Source organism: Callithrix jacchus, chromosome 22 (genome assembly GCF_049354715.1).
Source record: "Callithrix jacchus isolate 240 chromosome 22, calJac240_pri, whole genome shotgun sequence".
NCBI lineage: Eukaryota > Metazoa > Chordata > Mammalia > Primates > Cebidae > Callithrix > Callithrix jacchus.
Window position 1 is genome coordinate 26,824,305 of NC_133523.1, and position 24,242 is coordinate 26,848,546.

At 51.2% G+C, this 24,242-nt stretch overlaps 1 protein-coding gene across 2 annotated transcripts; it reads left to right on the forward strand.

Moving 5' to 3' along the window:
• Positions 1 to 5,011: 5,011 nt before the first annotated feature.
• POP4 (POP4 ribonuclease P/MRP subunit) lies at positions 5,012 to 14,797 on the forward strand. Of its 2 annotated transcripts, XM_002761970.7 has the most exons (7): positions 5,012 to 5,054; positions 7,902 to 7,954; positions 9,633 to 9,859; positions 11,069 to 11,146; positions 11,324 to 11,385; positions 12,982 to 13,083; positions 14,368 to 14,797. In XM_002761970.7, exons 1-7 carry the CDS (start codon positions 5,048 to 5,050, stop codon positions 14,502 to 14,504), a joined length of 666 nt encoding a protein of 221 aa, XP_002762016.1. In that variant the 5' UTR covers positions 5,012 to 5,047; the 3' UTR covers positions 14,505 to 14,797. The 2 variants fall into 2 exon arrangements, with proteins under 2 accessions (XP_002762016.1, XP_078215685.1); XM_078359559.1 differs by lacking the exon at positions 12,982 to 13,083.
• The last annotated feature ends 9,445 nt before the right edge of the window (positions 14,798 to 24,242 follow it).

The window sequence follows — 24,242 nt, forward strand, 5'->3', positions numbered from 1 at the left end:
ACCTCCTGACTCCACACCCTAAGACTCCCTCCCAGTTTGCAAAAATCCGTCCTAAACTGTAACTTCCCACCGCCCACCCCAAACCTATAAAACCAACTCCTATCCCACCGCCCTTCGCTGACACCCTTTTCAGCTGACACCCTTTTCGGCCTCAGACCACCTGCACGCGGATGAATAAACAGCTGTGTTGCTCACACAAAGCCTGTTTGGGGGGTCTCTTCATTCAGCGTGCGCACTTTAACATTTGGTGCCAAAACCCAGGACAGGGGAACTCCTACAGGAGACCAAACCCCCTGTCCCAGCCCTGTTCTTGTGCTCCCTCCATGAAGAGACCTACCTATGACCTAGGCTCATCAGACCAGCCCACAAACCCACTCACCATCCTCAGATCAGGTAAGTGGTATGCCTCCACTCTCTTCTTTAGCCCTTCTTGATACCTGTCAACCTCCTCCTCCATTCAGTTTCATCTTCCTCTCCCTTTCAACGGAGACAAGAACGACAGGACTTTCCGTGAGGTTCATGACTGGAAAAAATCCTGTGTAGGTCACGGAACCGGAAGACAGTCTTCCCTTGGTGATTGACGGAAACGTCTGCTCTGGTCACTCACTCGCACTCATAGGTGATGGATCAACATGGGGGACGCCCCCTTTGACCGATTCACCCCAGGTTCAGACCAAGGTTTAGTCTGGGATGCCTGCTAAGCTGCTTGGTTGCAGATTCACTTTGTCTCTGCCACTCAAACTGCGGGCAATCTCGCACCCTCCATTCCTTCCATATCTCACTTAGCCTGCATTCTGAAAAGTCTCAAACCTCTCCAGCTATCACCTGACCTAAAACCTAAGCGCCTTATATTCTTTTGCAATACCGCTTGGCCACAATATACATTGGACAATGCCTCTCAATGGCCAGAAAACAATACCTTCGATTTTTCTATCCTGCAGGATCCAGATAACTTTTGTCGTAAAATGGGCAAATGGTCTGAAGTCCCCTACGTCCAGGCATTTTTCACACTTCGCTCCCTTCCCAGCCTGTGCTCGCAATGTGACCCCTTTCAAATTCTCCTTCTTTCCCTCCTACCTGTGCCCCCTGTCCCTACCGCCAATGCAAATTCTTCACTCTCAATAGACCCTTCTGAACTTTCCCTTCGCCCTCAGGCTGCCCCTCGTCAGGCTGAACCAGACCCTAATCTCCCCACTGCCCCATCCCCTCCCTCTTATACCTCTGTCACTTCTCCATCCCACACCCACTCCGGGACACAATTCAGCCTTAACACTAGCTCTTCCTCCCCCACCCAACAGTTCCCCCTTCCAGAGGTGGCTGGAGCAGAGGGCACAGTCACAGTGCCTGTTCCTTTTTCTCTGTCCTATCTGTCCCAAATTAGTCAGTGCTTAGATTCCTCTTCATCGGATCCTACTAAATATATCCAAGAGTTCCAATTTCTAACTCAGTTCTACAACTTAACCCGGAATGACTTAAATGTCATTCTAACCCCTACTCTTTCTCAGATGAACGAAATAGGGTCTATACTCTGGCTCAGTCTTGTGCTGACACCCGCAGATGCCATGAGCCAGCCCTCCAAGAGGGTGTCAGAGTGGTACCTAGGGAAGAACCCCAATGGCAATAACAGGTGGGCTTGCCTGACATTGCCAAGCGTGACTATATGGTCTCTCGCTTAGTTAAGGGACTGAAGCAGGCAGCTTACAAAGCCAAGTTTGTTCATTATGACAAACTTAAAGAACTACCCAAGGCAAAGATGAAAACCCTGCTCAGTTCGTGGCTCGCTTAGCAGCCACCCTTAGACAATTTATTGCTTTATACCCAGAAGGGCCAGAAGGCTGTCTTATTTTTATTAACCAATCTGCCCCGATATTAGAAAAAAACTTCAAATAGGATCTGGCCCTCAAACCCCACAACAGAAACTGATCAACCTCACCTTTAAGGTGTTTGACAACTGAGAAGAGGCTGCCAAGCGGCAGCATATTTCAGAATTACAAATGCTCGCCTCCGCTGTAAGACAGACCCGAGCCACTCCTTCACTCATAGAAGTTTCAGACCACCAAATCCACAGCATTCAGGCTTCTCTTCAGGACCTCCTCCCCCAAAGCCTTGATTCAGATGCCAGAAAACTGGCCACTGGGCCAGGGAGTGCCCACAGCCTGGGGCTTCATCCTGCTTCAAATGCCAAAAGCTTGGACATTGGGCTAATGAATGCTCACAGCCCAAAAACCCCTCTAAGCTGTGTCCTGTCTGTGGGGTACCCCATTGGAAGTCGGACTGTCTGACTCACGTTGCTGCTCCCAGAGCTCCTGGAAGCTCCAACCCAAAGCTCCCGAACCGAATCCTTCTTAGACCTCCTTGGCTTGGCGGCTGAAGACTGACACTGCCAGAACCCCTCAGAAGCCCCCTGGACCATCAGGGACGCCAAGCTTCAGGTAACTCTTACAGCGGAGGGGAAGTCCATCTCCTTCTTAACCAATACATGGGCCACCGACCCCACTCTGCCTTCTTTTCAAGAACCTGTCTCCTTGGTCTCCATCACTATTGTGGGAATTGACGGCAAGGCCTCCAGGCCTCTCAAAACTCCCCAAGTCTGGTGTCAATTACATCATTGCCTTAATCATAGTAGTATACAAACATATGACATAACCACCCTAATAATTCTAGGTCTTATTCCTGAATCATGGATCCCTGTCAATCTGTCTGAACCATGGGCTGCTTTACATTTTGTGAAATTTCTTCTTACCCAGCTCACTCATCGTGCTCATACAGCCTCAGGCATGGTGAAGTTTTCTAGAGCCTCCTTGGTCACATTAATAACTTCCGTCATAGTGTCCTCAGTAGCACTACATAGTTCTATTCAAACAGCCCAATATGTAGAAAACTGGATATATACAGCCAGCCAGGCATGGATGCTCCAAAATAAAATTAATGCTGAATTATAAACGGAAGAGCAATGCTAAAGACTACCGTTTTGTGGCTGGGAGAATAAACACAAAGTTTGCAACTGTAGCAGCAATTACGCAGTCATTTTAACCATACACTCATTTGTGTAATCAACTCGTAATACAATCAAAGTGAATATCCATGGAAGCTTGTAGAGGCTCATTTACAGGGAGCTTTTACATCCAATATTACTTTTGATATCAGTGATTTACAAAGTAAAACTCTTGACTTAAATAAAAAAACTCAAGAGTATCAGACCTCTTTAGAAGATTGGACAGAATTCTAGCAGGGCTTGGAGAGCCTTAACCCTTCTTTTTTTTTTTTTTTTTTTTTTAAAGATAGAGTTTCACCGTGATGACCTGGCTGGTCTTGAACTCCTGACCTCAGGTGATCCACACACCTCGGCCTTCCAAAGTGCTAGGATTATAGGGGTGAGCCCCGCACCCGGCCTAACCCTTCTTACCTTAAACATAACCTCAATGTTTCTTTTATTATTATAGAAATAATGCCATTATGTCTGTTTTCTCTTCGTAATCTATAGGATCAGGTTACCACCAACCAGCAATTGAAAGCCGTCCAGCCTGGAATTACCCTTATTGCATTAATGCGAAAACTAAAAGGAAGTGATGCTGGAGACCGCAAGAATGTGGGATGTGACCAGCTCAATTTACCCCTGGAGGCTATATGAAACAGCAAAATGTTCTCATGAAAGCAGGATGTCGGCAAACTAACAAATAAATGTTGTTCTTCCAAATTTTACATACGAAATAAATGCATAAGTGTATACATATGCAAAAACTAATACACAAATGACATATATATAAAGTCAACGCACTCAGGGTCACTGGGATGAACCAATTTCAGCGCCTGCAGTCTGATGTTTAAAATCAAATGGTTCAAGGTCACCACCAAATAAATTGTAAGCCAGTGTTTCTCAAACTAAAAATCCTTGGACATACTCCCAGAATCCCCTGTAAAGAAATGTATACAGTACTCAAAGTTGAGAACCACTGACTTAGCATACAGGGACCATTTCTCTGCCACCCAGCACAGGCCCAGTGCTCAGCAGAAATTGGGGCCCCACGGTTTTGCCTAGCACTGGGTCACTCCTCAGAAGCCTACACCAGGCCTTCCTGCACCTTCCCACTAAACAATGGAGTATCTGTTTTTTGGAGGCAAGTCTCACTCTGTCGCCCAGGCTGGAGTGAAGTAGTGTGAGAAGTAGTGCGATCCCGCCATCCAGGCTCAATGCAGCCCTGAACTCCTTGGGCTCAAGAGATCCTCCCACCTAAGCCACCCAAGTAGTTGAGACTACAGGCACGCACCACCACGCCTGGATAATTTCTTTTTCATGTTTTGTAGAGATGGGGTCTCCCTATGTTGCCCAGGCTGGCCTTGAACTCCTGGGGTCAAGAGTTCTTTCTGCCTGCACCTCCCAAGGGGTGAGCCACCTTTGATCTTATTGGTGATTGTTTTTATTGAATAAAAGCTGATATTCTAAGTCTCAAGAAAGCTTTTGGGACCTTCATAAGGACCCAAGCGGCGCCATCACCACCTGAGACACCGACCCCACTCACAGCACAGACTGGAAGAGAGGCCCAAAGATGGGAAGTGCCCTAAGCGAGGTTACACAGCTAGTCAGCAACTAGAACCTAAGCTTGCTGTCCCAGCTTCGCTGCCCGTGCCCACAACAGAAGCTGCCTCGGCTGATCCGTCAGAGTGCTTAGGGACGACACAGACCGCATCCCACCGTCCCCGTCCCATTTCCGCCCTCCCAGGTCCCCAACCTCCTTCGAGTCCTCTCCAAGTCGCCTCACCTCGCTCTACTCCGGGCTTTCGCAAGCATTCCACATGCCTTTACCCCAACCCTACTGCCCGTTCCCCAAAAGACGCAAGCAGCAAAGGCCCCAAGAAGCGAACCCACGCCTCCGCACTGGCTAGCTACACCCACGCAGCTCCCAGCTGCGGAGGCAGCTCCCAGGCGCATGCGCCCCAGAGGTGGGCAGGCGTCGGGGACGTCACGTATAGCGCCTTGTCCGAGCTCCGAGCGTCTGCAACAGCAGCTGCCAGTGCGTCATCAGAGAGCGCCGGAAGCGGTCTGAGAATGAAGAGTAAGTGGGGCCACTAAGTTGGATGGTTGTGGCCGTTAAGGTCTTGGTGCTGGTGGGTGAATTGGGTCCGGGCTACCTGTCGCTGCGGAGTCCGAACAGAACTGCTACAGGAATGGGCCCACCCTATATAAGAAAAACGGAGGGCTGGAGCGCGGGTTAGGCTGGCTCGATCTCTGAGCTAGGGAAGGATGTCAGGACTGGAGGCAGGTTCTCCCGGCGGCTGCTCAGTGGTGTGCTGTGCTAGAGGAGGGTTCTAGGCCTTGGCCCAACTTGACCACTCCCTCCTGGAGTGACTGCAGTCAAGACCTTGCCTTCTGCGAGCTGGTTTCGCACCGTTATCTGACGCAAAGCGCCGAGAGCTGCTGGGGAATGGTAACACTAACCCAAAGCTTTGGGACTTAAGGGTAGAAGACATGTGCCAAGGACGGGCTTGTAGACACCGTTGAGACTGGGCCTCCGATCAGAATTTTGATTTTTCACCTCTGCCTCTTTCTACCTATATGATCAAGTAGATTGTCGCAGCATATCTGAGCTTCAATTTGCTAATGCGCATAAGTAATGGCAAAACGTGTAGCTTGTAATGAGGTGTCTGGCAAGTAATGAGTGTCTAGTAATTGTTAGAGGTGTATTGTTGTAGAAAGACTTCCAAGTCCGTTACTAAGCACCTGTAACAGGTGAAGGAAATTTATCAGGCCCCACATGTTGCTCTCTACAGTTTATACTCCCCATGTTCCATTTGAGGGAGAACTAGATTCTGTGTATAAAACTTGCAACCACATTGGTTGGCTTGATCAAACAAACAGACTTGGCCGGCGTAGTGGGACACACCTGTAGCCCTAGCACTTTGGAAGGCTGAGGCAGGAGGATCACCTGAGGCCACAAGTTGAAGACCAGCTTGGGCAACAACATAGCGAGACCCCATCTCTACAAAAACTGGCAGGGGGGAGGGGGAGGATTATCCAGGTGTGACCGCACACACCTGTAGTCCCAGCTACTCAGGAGACTGAGGTAGGAGGGTCACTTGAAACCAGGAGGTCTAAGTTGCAGTGAGCTATGATTGTGCTGCTGCACTCCAGCCTGGGCAACAGAGTGAGACCCAGTGTCAAAAAAAAAAAAACTTGTAACCACCTTGCATCAAACATTCATAGGGAAGTACAAGAAAGCTGGAATGAAATTTACAGAATGTAGTGTAAATTACATTTTCTAGCTATTTGGCCCATAAACCAGGCCTTAGTCATGCCGTTCTTATTCCATTCACACCTGTACTCTGTCCCCAGTGCCATAGTTTCTTCTTTTAATAAATTAAGGAACAGAAGTGTGGAATGTATTTTAGAAGTTGAAACTTCACTGACCTAAGTATATTTTGAGTTTAAAGAAAGAACTATTAGGCCAGACGCCTATAATCCTAGCACTTTGGGAGGCGGAAGCAGTAGATCACAAGGCGAGGAGTTCAAGACTGGCCTGGCCAACATAGTGAAACCTCGTCTCTACTAAAAATTACAAAAATTAGCCATGCATGGTGGCACGTGCCTGTAGTCCCAGGTGTTCAGGAGGCTGAGGCAGGAGAATTGCTTGAACCCAGGAGGTGGAGGTTGCAGTGAGCCAAGATCACGCCATTGCACTCCAGCCTGGGCAACAGAACAAGACTCTATCTCGAAAAAAAAAAGAACTGTTGTATTTTATCAGTTCAGGACACCATCAATTATATGATACATTATAATTTCATACATAATAAAATGTGAAAAGTCTTTTATGTTTTAAGACAGAGTCATGCTCTATCGCCCATGCTGGAGTGCAGTGGCACAGTCTTGGCGCACTGCAACCTCCACGTCCCGGATTCAAGTAATTCTACCTCAGCCTCCGGAGTAGCTGAGATTTCAGGCACACGTCACCGCGCCCAGCTAAGTTATGCATTTTTAATAGACACGGGGTTTCACCGTGTTGGCCAGGATGGTCTCAATCTCTTGACCTTGTGATCCACCTGCCTCGGCCTCCCAAAGTGCTGGGATTACAGGCATGAGCCACCGCGCCCAGCAAAAAGTCTTTTTAAACATCTTGCAGTTAACAAAACTTACTCTAACCATCTGCATCTTAGCTATATCATATAACTTGTAAATGAGTTACCTTGTTAGATTTAGCAAATGCTCAAGCTTCTAACTTGGGGTATTTTAAACCAGTGCAACTCGAAATGTGATCCACTGACCTGCAGAATATCTGGAAATAGGTTAGACACTCAGGATCTAGGGTGGGGGACCAATAATCTGCATTTTAATGAGATCCCAGAGATTTTTACACACGTTAAATTTTGAGAAGCACTCCTTTTAAACCACGTGCTTGGAACTTCTAGCATAGATGTGGCCAGAGGGTGGGATAAGAGGCATCCAAGAAAGGTTTGCTCTTCATACCAACCCCATCTTCACCTATCTCTGAATAAGCGGTTGTTCTGCTATGTTATAAGCTATGCTATTTTCTTCTTTTTGAGATGGAGTCTCACTCTGTTCCCCGGGCTGGAGTTCAATGGCACGATCTCAGCTCATTGCAGCCTCCTCCTCCTGGGTTCCAGTGATTCTCCTGCCTCAGTATCCCATTTAGACGGGATTATAGGCACGTGCCACCATCCCCAGCTAATTTTTGTATTTTTAGTAGAGACAGGGTTTCACCATGTTGGTCAGGCTGGTCTCAAACTCCTGACCTCAGGTGATCTGCCTGCCTCAGCTTCCCAAAGTGCTGGGATTAAAGGCATGAGCCACTGTGCCCAGTGGTGTAGTTATTTTCAAAATTAGAAAAGTCTTAGGTCAGTCAGCCATACCTAACAAGAATTGATCATTTCTTTTTTTAATTCCCCAGGTGAGATCTACCATGCATTGTCTCAGAAAGAGGCGAAAGACTCCGATGTCCAGGTCAGTTCTTGGCAGGAGGTCTAGGAGCAACAGAAGTGATAGTAAAGATGGCTCGGTAGCTTCTGAGCCCAGAGCACTGGTTGAGATCTTCTTTCCCACATGGTACTCCTCATGTTTCTGGCAGACATCTAAGGGTGGATCAGAGTCTGTAGTTTTGATGGCCTGTTTCCACGTGCTGGCCTCCTTTTCTGTTGTGCCAAAGTTAAGTTTGGTAGACTGAGGCTTTTCTTAACCTTTTATCGTCTCCCACTGTGTTGGGGACTCCAGGCTGTGCCCACCTGGTGGGAAGCATCGTTCGACCTTGTCGCTGTGCCCTCTGCACTTCTGAAGAAGGCGTGCAATCACATATAAGTGAAATTTACAGATTATATATAGATGTCTTATCCTGCTTTGTCACTTTTGCAAAAGTTCCTCTTGTGGCTCATAATGAGAGCATTACCTTGAAAGCAAGATTTTGCAAGACCAGTATACCTTTATTTTGCTTCTCCATGAAAGCAGAGCCACTCAGGTATTTAGGAGAATCAGTTGTTCTGTTATAGTAACAATGACGAGAGTGAATTCATTTTTAGTTAGCATCTATAGGTGCAAAGCTGAAGCAGACAGAGTTTCCACCATCATGCGGTAAGTGCCCTCAAAGGCTGTGTGTACCCTATCTTCCCATCCCCATTGCTCTCCCATAGACGGAGGGCTGGGCTACTAATGACAGATCAGCACCTGTCTGTCAGCCTCAGTCTTAACATTTACCACCTAGCTGGTGCAAAAAGAGCTCAGGAAACAGCCCAGCCAGTGGAAAGGCCCTCAGGAGAGAGTACTGACCAGGGCTGTGGCAGGCATGAGGGCCATGGCATCCACTGCCAAATGAGGAATCCATTATTGGAACTCCAACTTGAGAAGTAGTGAGCTTGGAAGTTTTTTTTTTTTTTTTTTTTTGAGAATTCCACGAAATTATGACAGTCATTTTTCCCAGAAGCCCTCCCTAAGAGCCTGTGCTCATTTATGGTAAACTGACACCCTGCTCTCAGTGACACCCATTGGAGAGAGTGAGTGTGGGGGCTGAGGTGCTCTTGATGGTACCTTTCTCCATGTGATGGTCTGTGGGAGCGGACGTCTTGAAGAGTGGCCACGCCGTGCCCACAGAGCTGGAAACGCAGTTAAGGAGTATTATCCTGAGGACACAGTGTCAAGGTCCCTACGCCCTGAGGCTCGGCCAACCCTGGAGCCTGGTTTTGCTGTTTTCTGTAATATTAGGATCACTTCCTCTGTAGCTTAGTGCTACTCTGAGCTCACTTTCATCTGGTCATGCCTGGTCGAATATCTTTGTTACGCATTTCTCAAGCTTTCTCTTCTGCCAAGGATTTGAGAAGTCTTCTTCCAGATAGAAAGGTTTTCGTCCTCATCAGAGTAACCTCAGAAAAGCAGGGCCAGAGCAGGAAGTGAGCGTTTGACATGGCTGCCATGTGTGACAAAGGGTCATTAATTGGCATGTGAGTGTGACTTATATCTCGGCAGCTGTGGGTAGCAGACGCATGGCAGGTGAGCAGGGTGTGAGCCTCAGTGGGTAGAGGACTGGGCCCCATCTGCTGTTGTACTAGCTGCTGGGAGTGGCAGGTGGGATGCCTGGGATCCTGGGCTGCCCAGACCAGAGCAGTGAGTGCCGCACCCCCTTGTCTGCCTGCAGCCTACAGGAGCACAGCAGGCCGAGGCCTTCGTGAGGGCCTTCCTGAAGCGCAGCACGCCTCGCATGAACCCAAAGGCCCGCGAGGACCAGCTGCAGCGCAAGGCCGTGATCCTAGAGTACTTCATTCGCCACAAGCGCAAGGAGAAGAAGAAGAAGAAAGCCAAAGGCCTCTCTGCCAGGCAGAGGAGGGAGCTGCGGCTCTTTGACATTAAACCAGAGCAGCAGAGGTAAGCCGAGTTCCCCACGTCTTTTTGCCCACCATGCTTACCCTTCCGGGTGTGGACTTGGCTGGGTAGCTAGGGAGGTGCCTCCACCTAAGCTAAGGGCGCCTCTCTGTTGTCTGCCACAAGAGGGCAGCCTTCCTTTACCAATCTGGGCTGTGTTCAGCTAGGCGGGTGAGGCAGGACTCATTGTTTGGCCCCTGTCCTCGCTCGCCTTCACGAGTGAGACCCCTTCGAGTACATCTGTTGCCCATGGCAACAGGCTGTTTGTCCCTCAGCTTTGTTAGACAGAAAAGAGGAACCGATATTAATGTATATCACTTTGTAGCTTTTAATAGCGCTAGACAGTCACCCACTCAGGTTTCATTGCCAGAGCAAGATGCTGCCTACACGTTTCAGAAGTTTCCGAAAGGAATTCATCACTGTCCTGTCCTGTGGGAGGACGTCTTCCTCCAGCCAACGCTCCATCCCTCCTTGGTGATGGGTTTGAGTGTGTGTGTCTTGGGGCTGTCTGTAGGCTTTTGTTTGGAGATCTACAGCCAAATAGCCTCCCACACCCCAGAAGATGCTTAAAGTATGTCATGCTGTCCCCAGTCCTGCTCAGGAGATCAGGTGGAGGAGGGGATGTTGCCTCCCAGGGTTTGCCTCCCGGGTGGAGCTCCGGTTGGGTTTGAGCTTGTGGTCCTTGTTTCTCTAACCTAAGGCTTCATGGAAGCAGATTCCCCACGAGCCATCAAGACCGGAGATAATGGCCCAGAGGAAAGCTGTTGAGGTCCTCGCCCCTGCACCCCTCCCCTTCTCCCTGCTACCTGCATGCTCACCTTCCAGACCAGCCTGCTGCCTCACACAAGAACCTGCGTGACAACCAGCAACCCCTGCCTTATTGAGGGCTTACTAAGTTCAAGCTCACGTAACAGAAAACCTCAAAATCACAGTAGCTTCAATGAGCCTCATGTTTATTTCTCTCCCATGAAAAGAAGTCCAGGTGGACACCACCCTGGCTAGTGTGGTTCTACCAGTGAGGAAACGGAGGTTAGAGCAGTGAAGCTTCTTGGTCTCCCTTATCAGCTCAATTGCTGATCCTAGGATTTGCATGTAGTTCCTAATGATCCCAGGTCACAGTGGTTGGCATCAAGCCAAGCTCTGTGCTGTTTGGACATCGTCATCCCAAGCTCATGTGGTCTAACTTTTTCCCTGTTTCTGACTTTGCCGCAGATACAGTCTTTTTCTCCCTCTCCATGAACTCTGGAAACAGTATATCAGGGACCTGTGCAACGGGCTTAAGCCAGACACGTAAGTTGCATTCCTGAAACTTTTCTCTTTGGGGTGGATCCCAAGACTCTGCTCATTGTAAATGCAGTTTCAGGAGCCAGCCTCGGCATTGCCTGGCTGCAGAAGGCTGAAGACCTAGTTGCATCTTTTGGAACTTTTTATCATGATGTAAACCAAGGGCTTCTGTTTACCTTGCAGTCAGCCACAGATGATTCAGGCCAAGCTGTTAAAGGCAGATCTTCACGGGGCTATTATTTCAGGTAATTTACCTAAGAGCGTGTAGCACGTGGCCATCCAGAGGTTCACACTGTCACTCTGTGGAGACCCAGGGCTTGTGTCCTGTTGGACACGCTCCTTACTGTGTGGATTCCCTGAAATGGCCCCCTGCAACCATCATCCCTGCATTCAGGGTGGGAGATGCTTCTCACTGGCTGTCTTAGCCAGTCTGGCCACTTGCTGGTCACACCCTAAGTGGTCTCTGTGTACCTTTTCCACACAGGGACCCCTGTTAGTACCGTAAAGGGCACAGTGGCTGTTGACACTCACCCATGGCCTGGAATCTTGAATATAGAATCCCTTTCATCCAGTGCTATGGTTTCAAATGTCAGCTACGCCTGACAGCCCCCAAGGTGACCTCTCCAGCGTAGGCCTGTCCCCTGAATTCCAGGCTCAGGTATCCAGCTTCCCACTTCACACAGCCACCTGGATGTTCAGGGGGCATCTCAGACTCTACAGAGCCAAAGCTCCTCCCGATTCCCCTCACAGCAACCTCTCCGGCTCTTTTCCATCTCAGTTTTAATTACTCAGTTATTTACCCTGGTTGTTCAGGCCAAAAACCTAAACAGTGTCTATGTTTCTTCTTCCCTGATCCCCTCCTCTGATCCTGTGGAACATCCTACTACCTAAACTCAGCCACTGTCATCTCCCTGGATTACCTCAGACACAGGTCCTCCCGGCCCCAGGCAGCAGAGTGCCGGTTATATAGAGATCAGAGTGCGTTTCTTCCCTGCTTCAGGTCTTCCTGCAGCGTCCCATCATATGGGAGTAAACCTGCCTCCAGATCCCTGGGGCAGCGGCTTCCCACCCCACCTTCCTCCTGCCCTGCCCCAGAGCTTTGCCTCTGCTCTTTCCCTCTGCCCAGGAGTTCTGTGTGTGCAAAGACCAGCTTCTCATTGTTCAGCCCTGCTCCAGTGCTGCTCCCCTGAGGGTCTACTTTGGCAAAACATGGCCCTCCGCACTCATTGCCCTGTCCCTACTCACTGCTGTCAGAAAGTAGAATGGTGTGGTTCACCGCTCGTCACCCTGCCTTGCTAGAACCTGGGCTCCATGAGAGCGGGACTGCCTCTTTCCGGCTGTGTCCCTGGCATCTCCCAAGGACAGAACAGGCACACTGCAGCTGCTCAGTGACTGTCTGTCGGCTATACCGAGTCTCAGGTCAATACAAGGGAGGGGCTGCTACTTGTGATGGTGGCTTGTCTCTCAGTGCTGGCTGCTGGGCAGCTCTGCAGCAGGACTCACGTTCATCAGAGCAGCCAGCCCATGGGCCTTGATGGTGCTCATTGTTCTGGAGTCAAAGGCATATGTGTCACCTTTGACTCCAGAATCCTGCCCGAGACCCCTGCAGCCACACACCTCATAGGAACAGTCCAGAGGCTGCAAAGCCCCAGCGGAAGCCTGGGTTCTCATAGGCTCAGGCAGTGCCCACAGTTGAGCCCCCATGCACTGGGTGCTCTCTTCCTTCATCTGCTAGCTAAGAGGGTGGGACCAGTACCCCCGACCCCTGAAGCGTGCTGCTTGTCTATGGTTCCCCCAGCACCACAGAGGCCTGAGCCTGGAACTGCCCTTTTCCTTTGCAGTGACAAAATCCAAATGCCCCTCTTACGTGGGTATTACAGGAATCCTTCTACAAGAAACAAAACACATTTTCAAAATTATCACCAAAGAAGATTGCCTGAAAGGTATGTAGGTGTTTCCCCAATCCTGTGGGCTGGGGCTTCCAGCTCCTGCGTTAGCCCTTTCCTCGAGGCTCCAAGATTACAGATACTTACTGACCCTGCATTAAAGCCTGCAGAGACCATCCCCTGCGCCTGTGGCTCCCCCAGGAGATGTGTGTCAGTGCAGCCAGCAGCCCCAGCCAGAAATGGCTAAGGGGAAGGAGGAACTGCTTGGCTGTGCCTCAGGGACCTGGGTCTGTTTGGGTCCCAGGAAGGGGCCTCCACCTGCCCTAAGGCCGCTGCTCCCACAGAGATGTAGCCACAGAGGCAGCAGGGTAGAAACAGGAACAGCGCCTGTCCCTGCAGTTCCAAGCTGTGTCCTTGGCGATGACTTTGTGTTCCATCGATGACATTGTGTTCCATCAGTGGCCAGCATTGCTCCAGCAGACACTTCGGGTCTTCCAGGATTCCTACACCCTGCCTTGCCCACAAATCCAGAGATATCAAACCACAGTTAGAGGGTTGTGTTCCTTTAATTTTTTTTTTTTTTTTTAAACAGTCTCTCTCTTTTACCCAGGCTGGAGTGCAGTGGTGCAATCTCAACTCACCGCAGCCTCCGCCTCCAGGATTCAAGGGATTCTCCTGCCTCAGCCTCCTGAGTAGCGGGGATTACAGGCATGCATCACCACAGCCAGCTAATTTTTGTATTTTTAGTAGAGACGGGTTCACCATGCTGGACAAGCTGGTCTCAAACTCCTGACCTTAAGTGATCCGCCTGTTTCAGCCTCCTAAAATGCTGAGATTACAGGCATGAGCCACTGCACCCGGCCTTGTTCCTTTACTTTTTGAGTTTGGTTTTTCTTGTTGCTCCCCTTATTTTCCTACCTATTCTTCTACCTCACATCGTAGACCTCAGAAAGTGTTGTAACAGTTTCCTCACAGAGCATAAGGCCAGGAGCCCATCTGAAAGTTATGTGGGGAAACCAGTTCTGGCAGGTGTTCTGGGTCTCTCTGGTTCTGGGAATTTGTTGTATAGCTTTTGACCCTGAAGATTAGGTGCTGAGTTATATTTAGCATGTGACTAAATTGACCTTACAGCAGAATAACCACATGTAACCCCAGTGCCGCTCCCCTCGTGGGTTTCCCGTTTCCTATTAGCTTATTTTTTTCATTCAATGTATTATGAATAATATTCTACCTAAAAGTAAAATATTAGTAAATAAATAAATGAATGAATAATAAAACTTTGCTGCCAGGGTTTTTTCCTCATCTTTTTTCTCCTGCTTATTTTGTTTTTATTTTTTTCAGTTATCCCCAAGTTAAACTCTGTGTTCACTGTGGAAATCGATGGCTTTATTTCCTACATTTATGGGAGCAAATTCCAGCTTCGGTCAAGTGAACGGTCTGCAAAGAAGTTCAAAGCCAAGGGAACGATTGACCTGTGAGCGCTTTGCCATCCAAGGCGGTTGTTGATGACAGCCGAAAACTGAAACTCCAGTGCCCACCTTTCAGTGAAGAGATGGCTAAGCCAGTTCCTGTCATGGACCACCTCCACCAGGGAAGCTCCGGGTTGAGGATGTTGAGCAATATGGGAGGCGTGCTGAGTGAAGAAGTCAGGGGACAGGAATTTCTCCTAGGGGATCTTAATTGTGTATGGCTCCCACAGAGAGGAACAGACTGATGGGAAACACAGCAGGGTTAACACTGGTTGACTTCATTTAAAGATGCTTTTTCCTGTTTTCTGAGTGCTCTATGATGAATCTGTTGTGTCTGTGATCATACATTATACATGTGGACATAAACAGGCATCAAATGAAGGAGCTATTGCTGCAGTCCAGCCAGGTTGAAACGGAAGCGGGGGTCCCCAAAGATCCATTGCATGGCAGGTGTCTACAGAGGCGCGCCTTTGGGTGGAACTCTTTGACCTACCTAAGGGTTACTTTGCTATTTCAGGAAGGTTGAAGAGGATTGAAGGGTGGGTTGCTAAGGAACTTAGGGCTTATTCACTTCAGGAATCACAGCTGGGGTGGCTGCCAGGAGCATAGCACCACGTGCGGCTATGCCTCAACAGCACAGCTAAAGCGGACCCCTCCTGAGCTGCCAGCGTGAGCTGTGGAGGACTGAAAGGCGGTCACCCAGCATTGCCTCCTGAGGTCAGACCTGCGAAAGCCAAGCCGGCAGCATTGATGTCCTTTGATATCTTAGTTCCATTTTGCTGCTGAAAGACTTGGCTTTTCAGTCTGAACCTGGCCCTCTGTGGCGATGTGTCCGTAAGGCCAGTGGGTCAGGCCCTTCCGGGCAGGGCCAGAGGAAATGCAGGCCCAGGGCTGCAGTGAGCGTGGGGCGGGGGACCAGCCTAGCAGAGGGGTCAGAAACATGGCTCCGAAGGACGACTGCCCCTGCCCTTTGAAGAATAAGTGTCCGCCGATCAACAGGGCAAGGCCAGGAGCCCTCATGGTGAAAGGCAGGCTACAGTCTGTTCTCTGCAGGAGAAGCGGCGGTGCTGAGGCTTTACATTTCTGGTACCTGCCACCGAGACCACACCAGAGAAAAACACCACAGTGGAGAAGGGAAGTGGGAACGCTCACTGCTGTGTTCCGGGAGAGCAGAAAGGCCTAGCTCTGTGCCCCTGCCCCTCCCCAACGCTCACAGTGCACCCAGAGTCTCACAGGGACCAACTCGGTGCCTCAGTCCTGCTTCCATCTGTGCACCAGTTCTGAGGTGGCTCGAGTGCTCTCCCCCAGGCAGCACGCAGTCACCGCTGCCAGTGATGCAAACACGCACAGGCCAGGGACATGGAACTCAAGCCCCTGCCACCTCGGACCCAGCCCAACGAACGCCTGGTGATGTGGCCATCCTCATTCTGCCACAGGAAGACAGACTTCAAGGGACTCCTTGCCCAAGGCCTCGCTGACTCAGGGTAGAACTGAGATTTGGACCCAAGAGTCAGGCTCCAGCACTGCTTTCAACTACAGGGTGGCTGCAGGATGAGATGGATGCAGTTCTAAAGCGCAGGATGTGCTGCCTTTATTACCTGCTTTCCCACGAGCAATCCCGGTCTTGAGTGGGAAGTGACATCTATTCCCCCAGCCATCTGAAAGTGCTGCGTCTGTAACAGCCTAGGTGCTGTAGCTTCCTAGCCATCCCGCTCTTACCCACCCCCCAGCAATGTAAAAGGCATCCACTGTTGTGTAAATACACAGTCGCTTTCCAGAAAAGTTGTTGGTCCCACTTGCCATGTGAAATCTGTTTTTCATTTGGCGCAGACTCAAGTTTCTGTGTGAGTGGCTGTTAAATTTGTAGACTTCCTCTTCCCCAAGGACATGTGGGGAGGGTGCTCGCCGGCCATGAAGTTGCTGCTATGCCTGCCTGTTTCTAGGATATGCTGTCGCCCCCATGGCATACCCAGGGGCCGTGTCATCTCCCAGGTAGAGGAGGGAAAGGGGAGGGCTCAGTTGGGCAGGACATGGTTCCTGATGAGGAACAGCTACAGAGGGCATGACCTGAGGCCCAGGGGCAGGGGCCAGGCTGCCATGTCTCCGCAGCCTGTGGCACAGCTTGTCATGGAGGGCAATGGGCTTTGTGGCCTGATCTCCCATATCCACTGTCCAAGGAGCAGGACCCCAGCAGAGCTGAAGCCTTGGCCATGTGGTCCCACAGGAGATAGAGCCACATTAGCCTCATGTAAGCCTCCATGCATCAGAAAAGGTGCCAAAGAGGAGAGAGAGAGTGCTTAGCAACTCGAGACAGGATTCAGACGCTGCAGGACTGAAGACATCAGCCTAGCAACCATTGTTGAAAGAGTGGGGCCTAGGGGCCCTTTACAGCTCCCCAGCGCCCAGCTGCCACACAGGCTGCAGAGGATAGGCCAGAGCCTTGGGAGGAAAGGACGAGGCCCTTGGAGGAGAAAGGGCAGCATGGGCTGTGGCCAATGTGTCAGCACTAATCTCCATAACAAGATGCCACACACTGGAGTGCAGCCTTTTCTCACAGCTCTGGAGGCTGGAAGCCAAAGATCAAGGTGCTGGCAGGTTAGTTTCTGGGGAGGCCTCTCCCCCTGGCTTGCAGATGGCCACCACCTTGTCCTCACACGGCCTTCCCTCCCTGTGTGCAAGGAGAGTGATCCCTGGGGTATGATCCTTGTAGAAGGATGCCACTCCTATTGGATCAGGCCCCTTTTCTTATGACCTCCTGGAAGTTCCTGTCTCCAGACAGTCACACTCCGGGTTAGAGCTTTATCATAGGAATTTGGAGACTCGAGTCAGTCCACAGCCACCCTGAAGCTTTCCTCCCCAGGACAGACTGGTTGTGCCTCCCAGAAAGACTCTAACAGCTGCCTGACTCCCATCCTCAGACACCGGCCTGGCCTTCCCATCCCCCCACATGGACTGCTTGGACCACTAGCCAGTCCAGCCAGCCTGACTGCTGGCCCCTGAGCTCCCAGCACCACTGGATTCCGTGACATGCTCATACAGGAACATGGGATCAAGGCTGCTCCCCCCAGTACCCAGAGCCCTGAGCTGTCCAGTTCCCCTTCATTTTTGCAAACAGAACTCCTCCCACCGGGGCCAGGCACAGTCTGGATAGGGGAGGAATGGGCACAGGTGGGCAGGATAGGCAGAGGAGGCTCCCTGGTACAGGGGCTCTGCTCTAGGCAGCTGTGGGTGTGAAGAGTTTGCTCACACCAGGGATCAGGGCAGGAGGCATGGAAATATCAAGGAGGACCCAGGAAGGCGGGGTAAGCCTGCAAGGGTCTGCCTCCTGGGCTCGGGCAGGCAGGAAGAGAGGCCAGAAGGGGTATGTGGCTGCAGGAGGGGAGAGATGGTAGGAGTTGCTTGAAAAGCCCTAATCCATGGGGCAGGATATGGAGTTCTGCAATTTATTCACGCAGTTCTGAAGTCTTGGGGGCCTTTGTGCCGCCATCCGCCAAGTGGGACCTTCACACTAGACCCAGCATTCCTGGAATGGGATCCTGGGACTTTCTGCCTCAGAGTTAGTGGACGCACGTTCAGAGCAGCCAGATCCTGGGCTGTACCTCAGACCTACTGAATCAGCCTCTGGAGGCGGGACCCAGATCGCTGCGTGTTTATCTAAGACCCGGCTGATCACTGATGTTTGAGGACACTGGGCTCCAGATGGTGTCTAAAGTCTCTTCCAGCTCTGACGTCTGGACTGTGATTTCAGACTTGGGACTCTCAGGCTGATGTTTCCTGGAGGCTGGGAAAGATCATCAATCATCAAATGACTGGTCTCTCAGGTTCTGAAGAATAAACAGAAACATCCCTCCACAGAGCCATACATTATGGTAAAAAAGCTTGCTTTCTGGACAATGGCTCTAGCTTTAATTTAGTTTGCATTTCTTAGCTATAATGTCTAATTAAGACATCTGTTAAATGTCTATAATATTAATTTAATAGAAGGGGTTCTAATAGAACCGTATTGGAATTGTCCATTTAATTAACCTCGTGGGCCTTTAATGGATGTCTTAAATAGACATCATTAACAAGAGTGCTAGACAAATTAAAATTAGAGTCAATAACATTCTTGTTAATTTTTCCTGAGCTGAGGACAAGCCTTGCTAAGTGGACAGGCGAAGAGATAGCTGTGCCCACAGGACGGCGGGAGTGCTGTCCTAGAGGGCATCTGAAATGTACAGGCCCCAGTGGGGTCCAGCTATTCTGTGTCTTGATCCACTTTGCCCAAAAAAGATAACCTCCAGCCATAGGGGGCAGCTCTCAGGAGCGAAAACCTGCCTTTTCCTATGCCTTTGACAGAAAAAGTTTGTTGGGCCAGGCATGGTGGCTCACGCCTATAATCCCAGCACTTTGGGCGACTGAGGCAAGAGGACTGCTGGAGCTTGGGGGTTTGAGACCAGCCTTGGCAACGTCACAAGACCCCATGTCTACAAAAAACATTTAAAAATTCAGCCAGGCATGGTGGCATAGGCCTATAATCCCAGCTACTCAGGAGGCTGAGGTGGGAGGATCACTTGAACCCAGGAAGTTGAGGCTGCAGTGAGCCATGATTGTGCCACTGCAGTCCAGCCTGGGTGACAGATGAGACCCTATCTCTAAAAAAAAAAAAGAAAGGAAAAGAAAAAGTTCTGGCCTGATCTATCAGAGGAGGGGGTGGCATAGGAGGGAGATGGAGAAGGATACAGGACCTCGCCCAGAGACTCACTGGGTGAGATGTAACAGAATGGGATAGGGAAGGACTGCCTGGCACAGGCCAGGGAGCGGGATGAAACGGAAAACATTCCATTCTTTCTCCTCGGCCGCTCCACTGTGCCACTCTCAAGTGACCGCGTCTTTCCAGAGCCAGTGGTCAGTCCTCTGCCTCTGCCTTGCCTGGCCTCTCATCGGCATGTAACAGGTCACCCCTTCCTTCCTCCCAGAATGCCTCTTACCCCACACCCCCCATTTTCCTCCTGCCTCCCTGGGCACCCCTCTCGGTGTCCTTTCAGGGCTCCTCCTCTGCAGAACTTCTCAATGTTAGAATGCCCTGAACTCTTCCTTCGGACTTCTTTCCCCATTCCCTCCAGCTGTCTCGTCCACAACTTCAGATCCGCCAGACCCACATGTGTAACTTGGTTTACCGTCTGCCTCCCGCCGTCTAGAATGGAAGCTCCTAAGGACAGGACTCTGTTTTCCTCACTGCCACATCCCCACTCAGGCAGAGCGTATCTGGCTGTATTCAGTGTTCCATGACCAGTGAGGAAACCGGAAAACTGCCCACCGAGCCCCACCTGAAGGTCTGACAGGCAGCCCAGCGTGTGGGCTGCACTCGGCATGATGGACTTCCCTTTTCTTCTCTTCTCTTCCCTTCCCTTCCCTCAACCACTGCCTCTTTGGAGGCCCCTCACCTCTCAGATGCTCAGATGGGAAATCAAGGAGCCATCCTGATGCCTCCCTTGCGTTCACGCCCCCACCAACCTTTCATCATGACCTGGGTGCCCTCTTTGCCACCCTCCCACCACACACCACTCCAGCCCCCTTCCACCCACCCGCCGGCACCCAGCCACAGCCACAGCCTCCCTGCGTCCACAGCTGGCCCACTACAGCCCAGGTGACCTTTGTGAAGCATGACTCAGCAGTGCCTCTCCCGCTGAAAACCCACAAGTGACTTCCTGCTGCACACAGAATGAGAGCCAGCCCCTGACAGGCATCAAGACCCTGCCAGATCGGACCCCAGCCCTCCCCTGCCACCGTGGCCCACCTTCCCCCGCGCCCTGTGCCTCTTCACACCCCCGAGCATGCAATTGACCCGTGCACATCTGCGCCTGCCATTCCTTTCTCTCAGGGTTTCTCCTCCTGACCCCTCAATCTGCAGGCAGCCTCCTTGCGTTCAGCTCTCCACACAGGGAAGCGCCCATCATCCTAGCTCCACAGCCCCCACCCCAGCCCACTTGCTATATATTACGCTGTTTGATATTTTCTTCTCTTTTCTTTTTTTTTTGTGGGGGGGGGACAGGGTCTCATTCTGTCACCCACGCTGGAGTGCAGTGGTGCACTCATAGCTGACTGCAGCCTCAACCTCCCCAGCTCAAGCGATCCTTGCACCTCAGCCCCTCAAGTAGATGGGACCACAGGCAAATCCCACCATGGCTGGCTAATTTTTGTTTGTTTTTTGTAGAGCTGGGAGTCTGGCTATGTGGCCCAGGCTGGTCTCAAACTCCTGGCCTTACGTAGTCCTCCTGCCTCCGCCTCCCAGAGAATTACAGGCGTGAGCCACTGCACCCAGCAGTCTTGTCATTTTCTGTAGCGTTCTCAGTCCCCAGTGCTACCATATCTGCCTGTTTTCATCATTTTTTTCCACTGAGACATGAGTTGCTCAGACGCTGGGATGTACCCATGGTGTTCCCCACCATAACCACTGGTAACCCCCGTGCACGGGAGAACACTGCCTTGCACATAAGTACTTAGTAAATATTTGTTTTCTGACCCAAAAAATAAAAAATGAGCCCAGGGTGTGGCTCTAATCATATTGAATAAGGGTTGGCACACACAGCAAATGCGAGTGACGCTGGTCAGTGACCCTCATCTGGGCCAGATGAGCTCATGTGGGTCACCCAGGGTGGGGCAGCAGCACATCCTGAGTCCACCGTGCCACCCCCTTCCATGCCGGCGGGCACCCTGGGCAGCAGGAGTCCCTGGTACAGGCTGGGGAGTGGGATGAAATGGAAAACATTCCATTCTTTGCCTTGCCTGGCCTCTCATCGGCATGTAACAGGTCACCCCTTCCTTGTCACACAGGGTGACAAGGCAGCCCTGTGCCATCAGGCCCTGGCATCCCCGCTATGCAGACTAAAGAGGTTATGTTCCATCAACAGCTTCGACATGCAGCACGTGTGGCCGGCGATTCTCTGCCCCTTTCACTTTCCCCCATGGGGCCCCAGGGTCTGGCGGAGCAGCAGTGACTGGTGCTGCATGACCTCTCAGACTGGAGAGGCTGAGCCCAGCAGGAAACCCAGGTCCAGAAATTCACATTTCTTGGGGGAGGCCCAACTTCCCCAAGACCCTCGGCTTCAACCACAGAGGATGTGAAGAAAGGGAGTGTGGTGTTTATTGCAGGCACATTTAACCTACACCAATTAAACTGTATCCTCTGCCAAAAGAGAGGGCCAGAAAGGAGGAGGAAAGGAGGGAAGGAGGGAGGGAAAGAGGGAGGGGGAAGGAGAAGAGAGAGAAAGGACGCTGTAGAGAGTGATGCCAGTGGAAGCTTGCCTTGCAGCCAGTGTGAGATGGAAAGCATCCTTAATTGCCCTGCTCTCCCCAAAAAGTGTGTGATTATAATGCTTTTCATAAAAACAGAGGCACTGCAGGCCAGGTGAGGTGGTTCATACCCATAATCCCAGCACTCTGGGAGGCTGAGGTGGGTGGATCACGAAGTCAGGAGTTTAAGACCAACCTGGCCAACATGGGGAAACCCTGTCTCTAAAAATACAAAATTTAGCTGGGCCTAGTGGCAAGCACCTGTAGTCCCAGCTACTTGGGAGGCTGAGACAGGAGAATCCCTTGAACTCAGGAGGCAGAGGGTGCAGTGAGCGGAGATCACACCACTGCACTCCAGCCTGGTGACAAAGAAAGACTGTCTCAAAAAACAAAAAACACAGGCCCCAAACAGGTGTTTGCACTGGCTCATGAGCACCTCCTGCTGACACAATTCATGCCAGCACCTAGCAAACCTCGCCGTGGGAGTGTTTACACCACAGCAATTTATACCACGCTACAAACCAGTGCTTTTACACATGTACCAGCATCCCGCTGCCCTAAATGCAAGCCAGCTGCTTGGTGTACAGTACAGGTGGTGTTGCTACTCCTGGAGCCAGAACTCCAGGGGAAACCTAGGGTCTAACTCTGCAGTGCCTTCCTACGTAGGAGCTGAAGGATTGTCTTAGAGGGAAGATGGGTCTCCGTGGCCTGGGGGCTGGAGACAGAGAGCTTGCTAGCTGAGGCAGGGGAGACTGCAAACAGGGGATGTGTGTTCTTTCAGAGTGTATGTTATGCTTCAATTTCAAATGTTTGTAGAAGAAGCATTTGGACTCTTATGTGGGTGCTTAATAAATATCCGAGATCATTTGAGCATCTCTGCAGCAACGTCGATTCTTAATGGTAATGCCAGGCCAGGCGTGATGGCTCATGCCTGTTATCCCAGCATTGTGGGAGGGAGAGGCAGGCAGATCACCTGAGGTCAGGAGTTTAAGACTAGCCTGGACAACATGGTGAAACCCGGTATCTACTAAAAACACAAAATCAGGCCAAAGTGGTGGCTTACGCCTGTAATCCAAGCACTTTGGAGGCCAAGGCGGGCGGCTCACCTGAGGTCGGGAGTTCAAGACCAGCTTGACCAACATGGTGAAACCCCGTCTTTAAAAAATATATATTAAAAAAAAAAAAAAAAAAAAACAAGCCAGGCGTGGTGGCCTGCACCTGTAATCCCAGCTACTTGGGAGGCTGAGGCAGGAAAATTGCTTGAACCCAGGAGGCGGAGGTTGCAGTGAGCCGAGATTGCACCACTGCACTCCAGCCTGGGGAACAGATGCAGACTCCGTCTCAAAAAAATAAATAAAAATGGTAATGCTCAGGTTACCCTAAGTGGCTCTTGCTTGAAAATCACAGATTTAAAGCAAGGAAACCCACGTTCCTAAGAAAGGTGATATGTCACCAAATTCACAATTTTAACAGCTCTCTCCATCTTTCAAAATATGGGCTCTGCCTCTGCCCCAGACCTCCAGGGACCAAGTGCTCTGCAGTCCTGTCACTAGGGTGTGGTTGCCATAGCCCTCCGGTCCTGCCACTGTGAGGCCTCCAAGTGAGTAGTCAGAGAGTGAGTGGTGACAACAGGGCCCTGGGGCCGCAGGGTGCGGTGGGAGGGAAACAGGGCCTGTGTCAGAGGCCCCTGGCTGGTCTGGAAGTGGGCTGGCTTCCCTCAGGACCTGACCTTAAGATGATGCCAGAGAAAGGAGCTAGAGTAAAGCTGAGGCCTCCTGCAGGGGAGCTGGGGTGGGGAGTGGGGCCTGCAGGGGTGTGGCACTGAGAGGCAGATGGAGGCTTCAGACACCAAGCAGGGCAGGAAGTGGGGAAGGGGGTAGGGTGAACTGGAGAGGCCAAGGCCCGGAAGACCAGCAAGGAGGTTATGGCCAGAGCTAGACATCTGCGGTTTAACCAGGCTGTCAGCGTCGGGGAAGGACAGAAACGGGTTTTGAGAGGTGCACACAGCACCCACGAACAAGGCCTCAGGGACATAGCGCCTCCAGCCTCTGTCTGGGTGTCTACTTTCAGCCACGTGGCCTGAATGGTTGCAGCCCCACTAGGCTAGTGGAGATGGGTCCAGCCATCCAAGCTGCTGAACAGCGGGCTGTGAAGAAGGCCCAGTGTAACCAAGAAGGCGAGGGCTACAGCTGAAGTCTTCTCAGGGAAAAGGGGAGCAGGCACATGGGGAGACACCTTGGGCAGGCAGTGGTGAGGAGGAAGATGGCAGAGCTGGGTTGCAGGGGTGGAGAGCCACGTGGGCACACCTCCGGGTGCCAAGCAGGCTATAGCCTTGCCTGGCTTGGCCTTGTGAGCTCAGTCAAGGGCAAGCCTTCACCGTGCCTTATCATCCTCATCTGTGAAATGAGCATCAGGAATGAAGCACAGCGAATAAAGCTGATGTGTGTGGTATCACCCGAAATCCCGGAGGGT

Excerpts from the sequence above, each read along its gene's own strand:
- POP4 (XM_002761970.7), top strand. Across the intron at positions 9,860-11,068 it reads ATTAAACCAGAGCAGCAGAG|ATACAGTCTTTTTCTCCCTC; the intron begins GTAAGCCGAGTT and ends ACTTTGCCGCAG. Across the intron at positions 13,084-14,367 it reads CAAAGAAGATTGCCTGAAAG|TTATCCCCAAGTTAAACTCT; the intron begins GTATGTAGGTGT and ends TATTTTTTTCAG.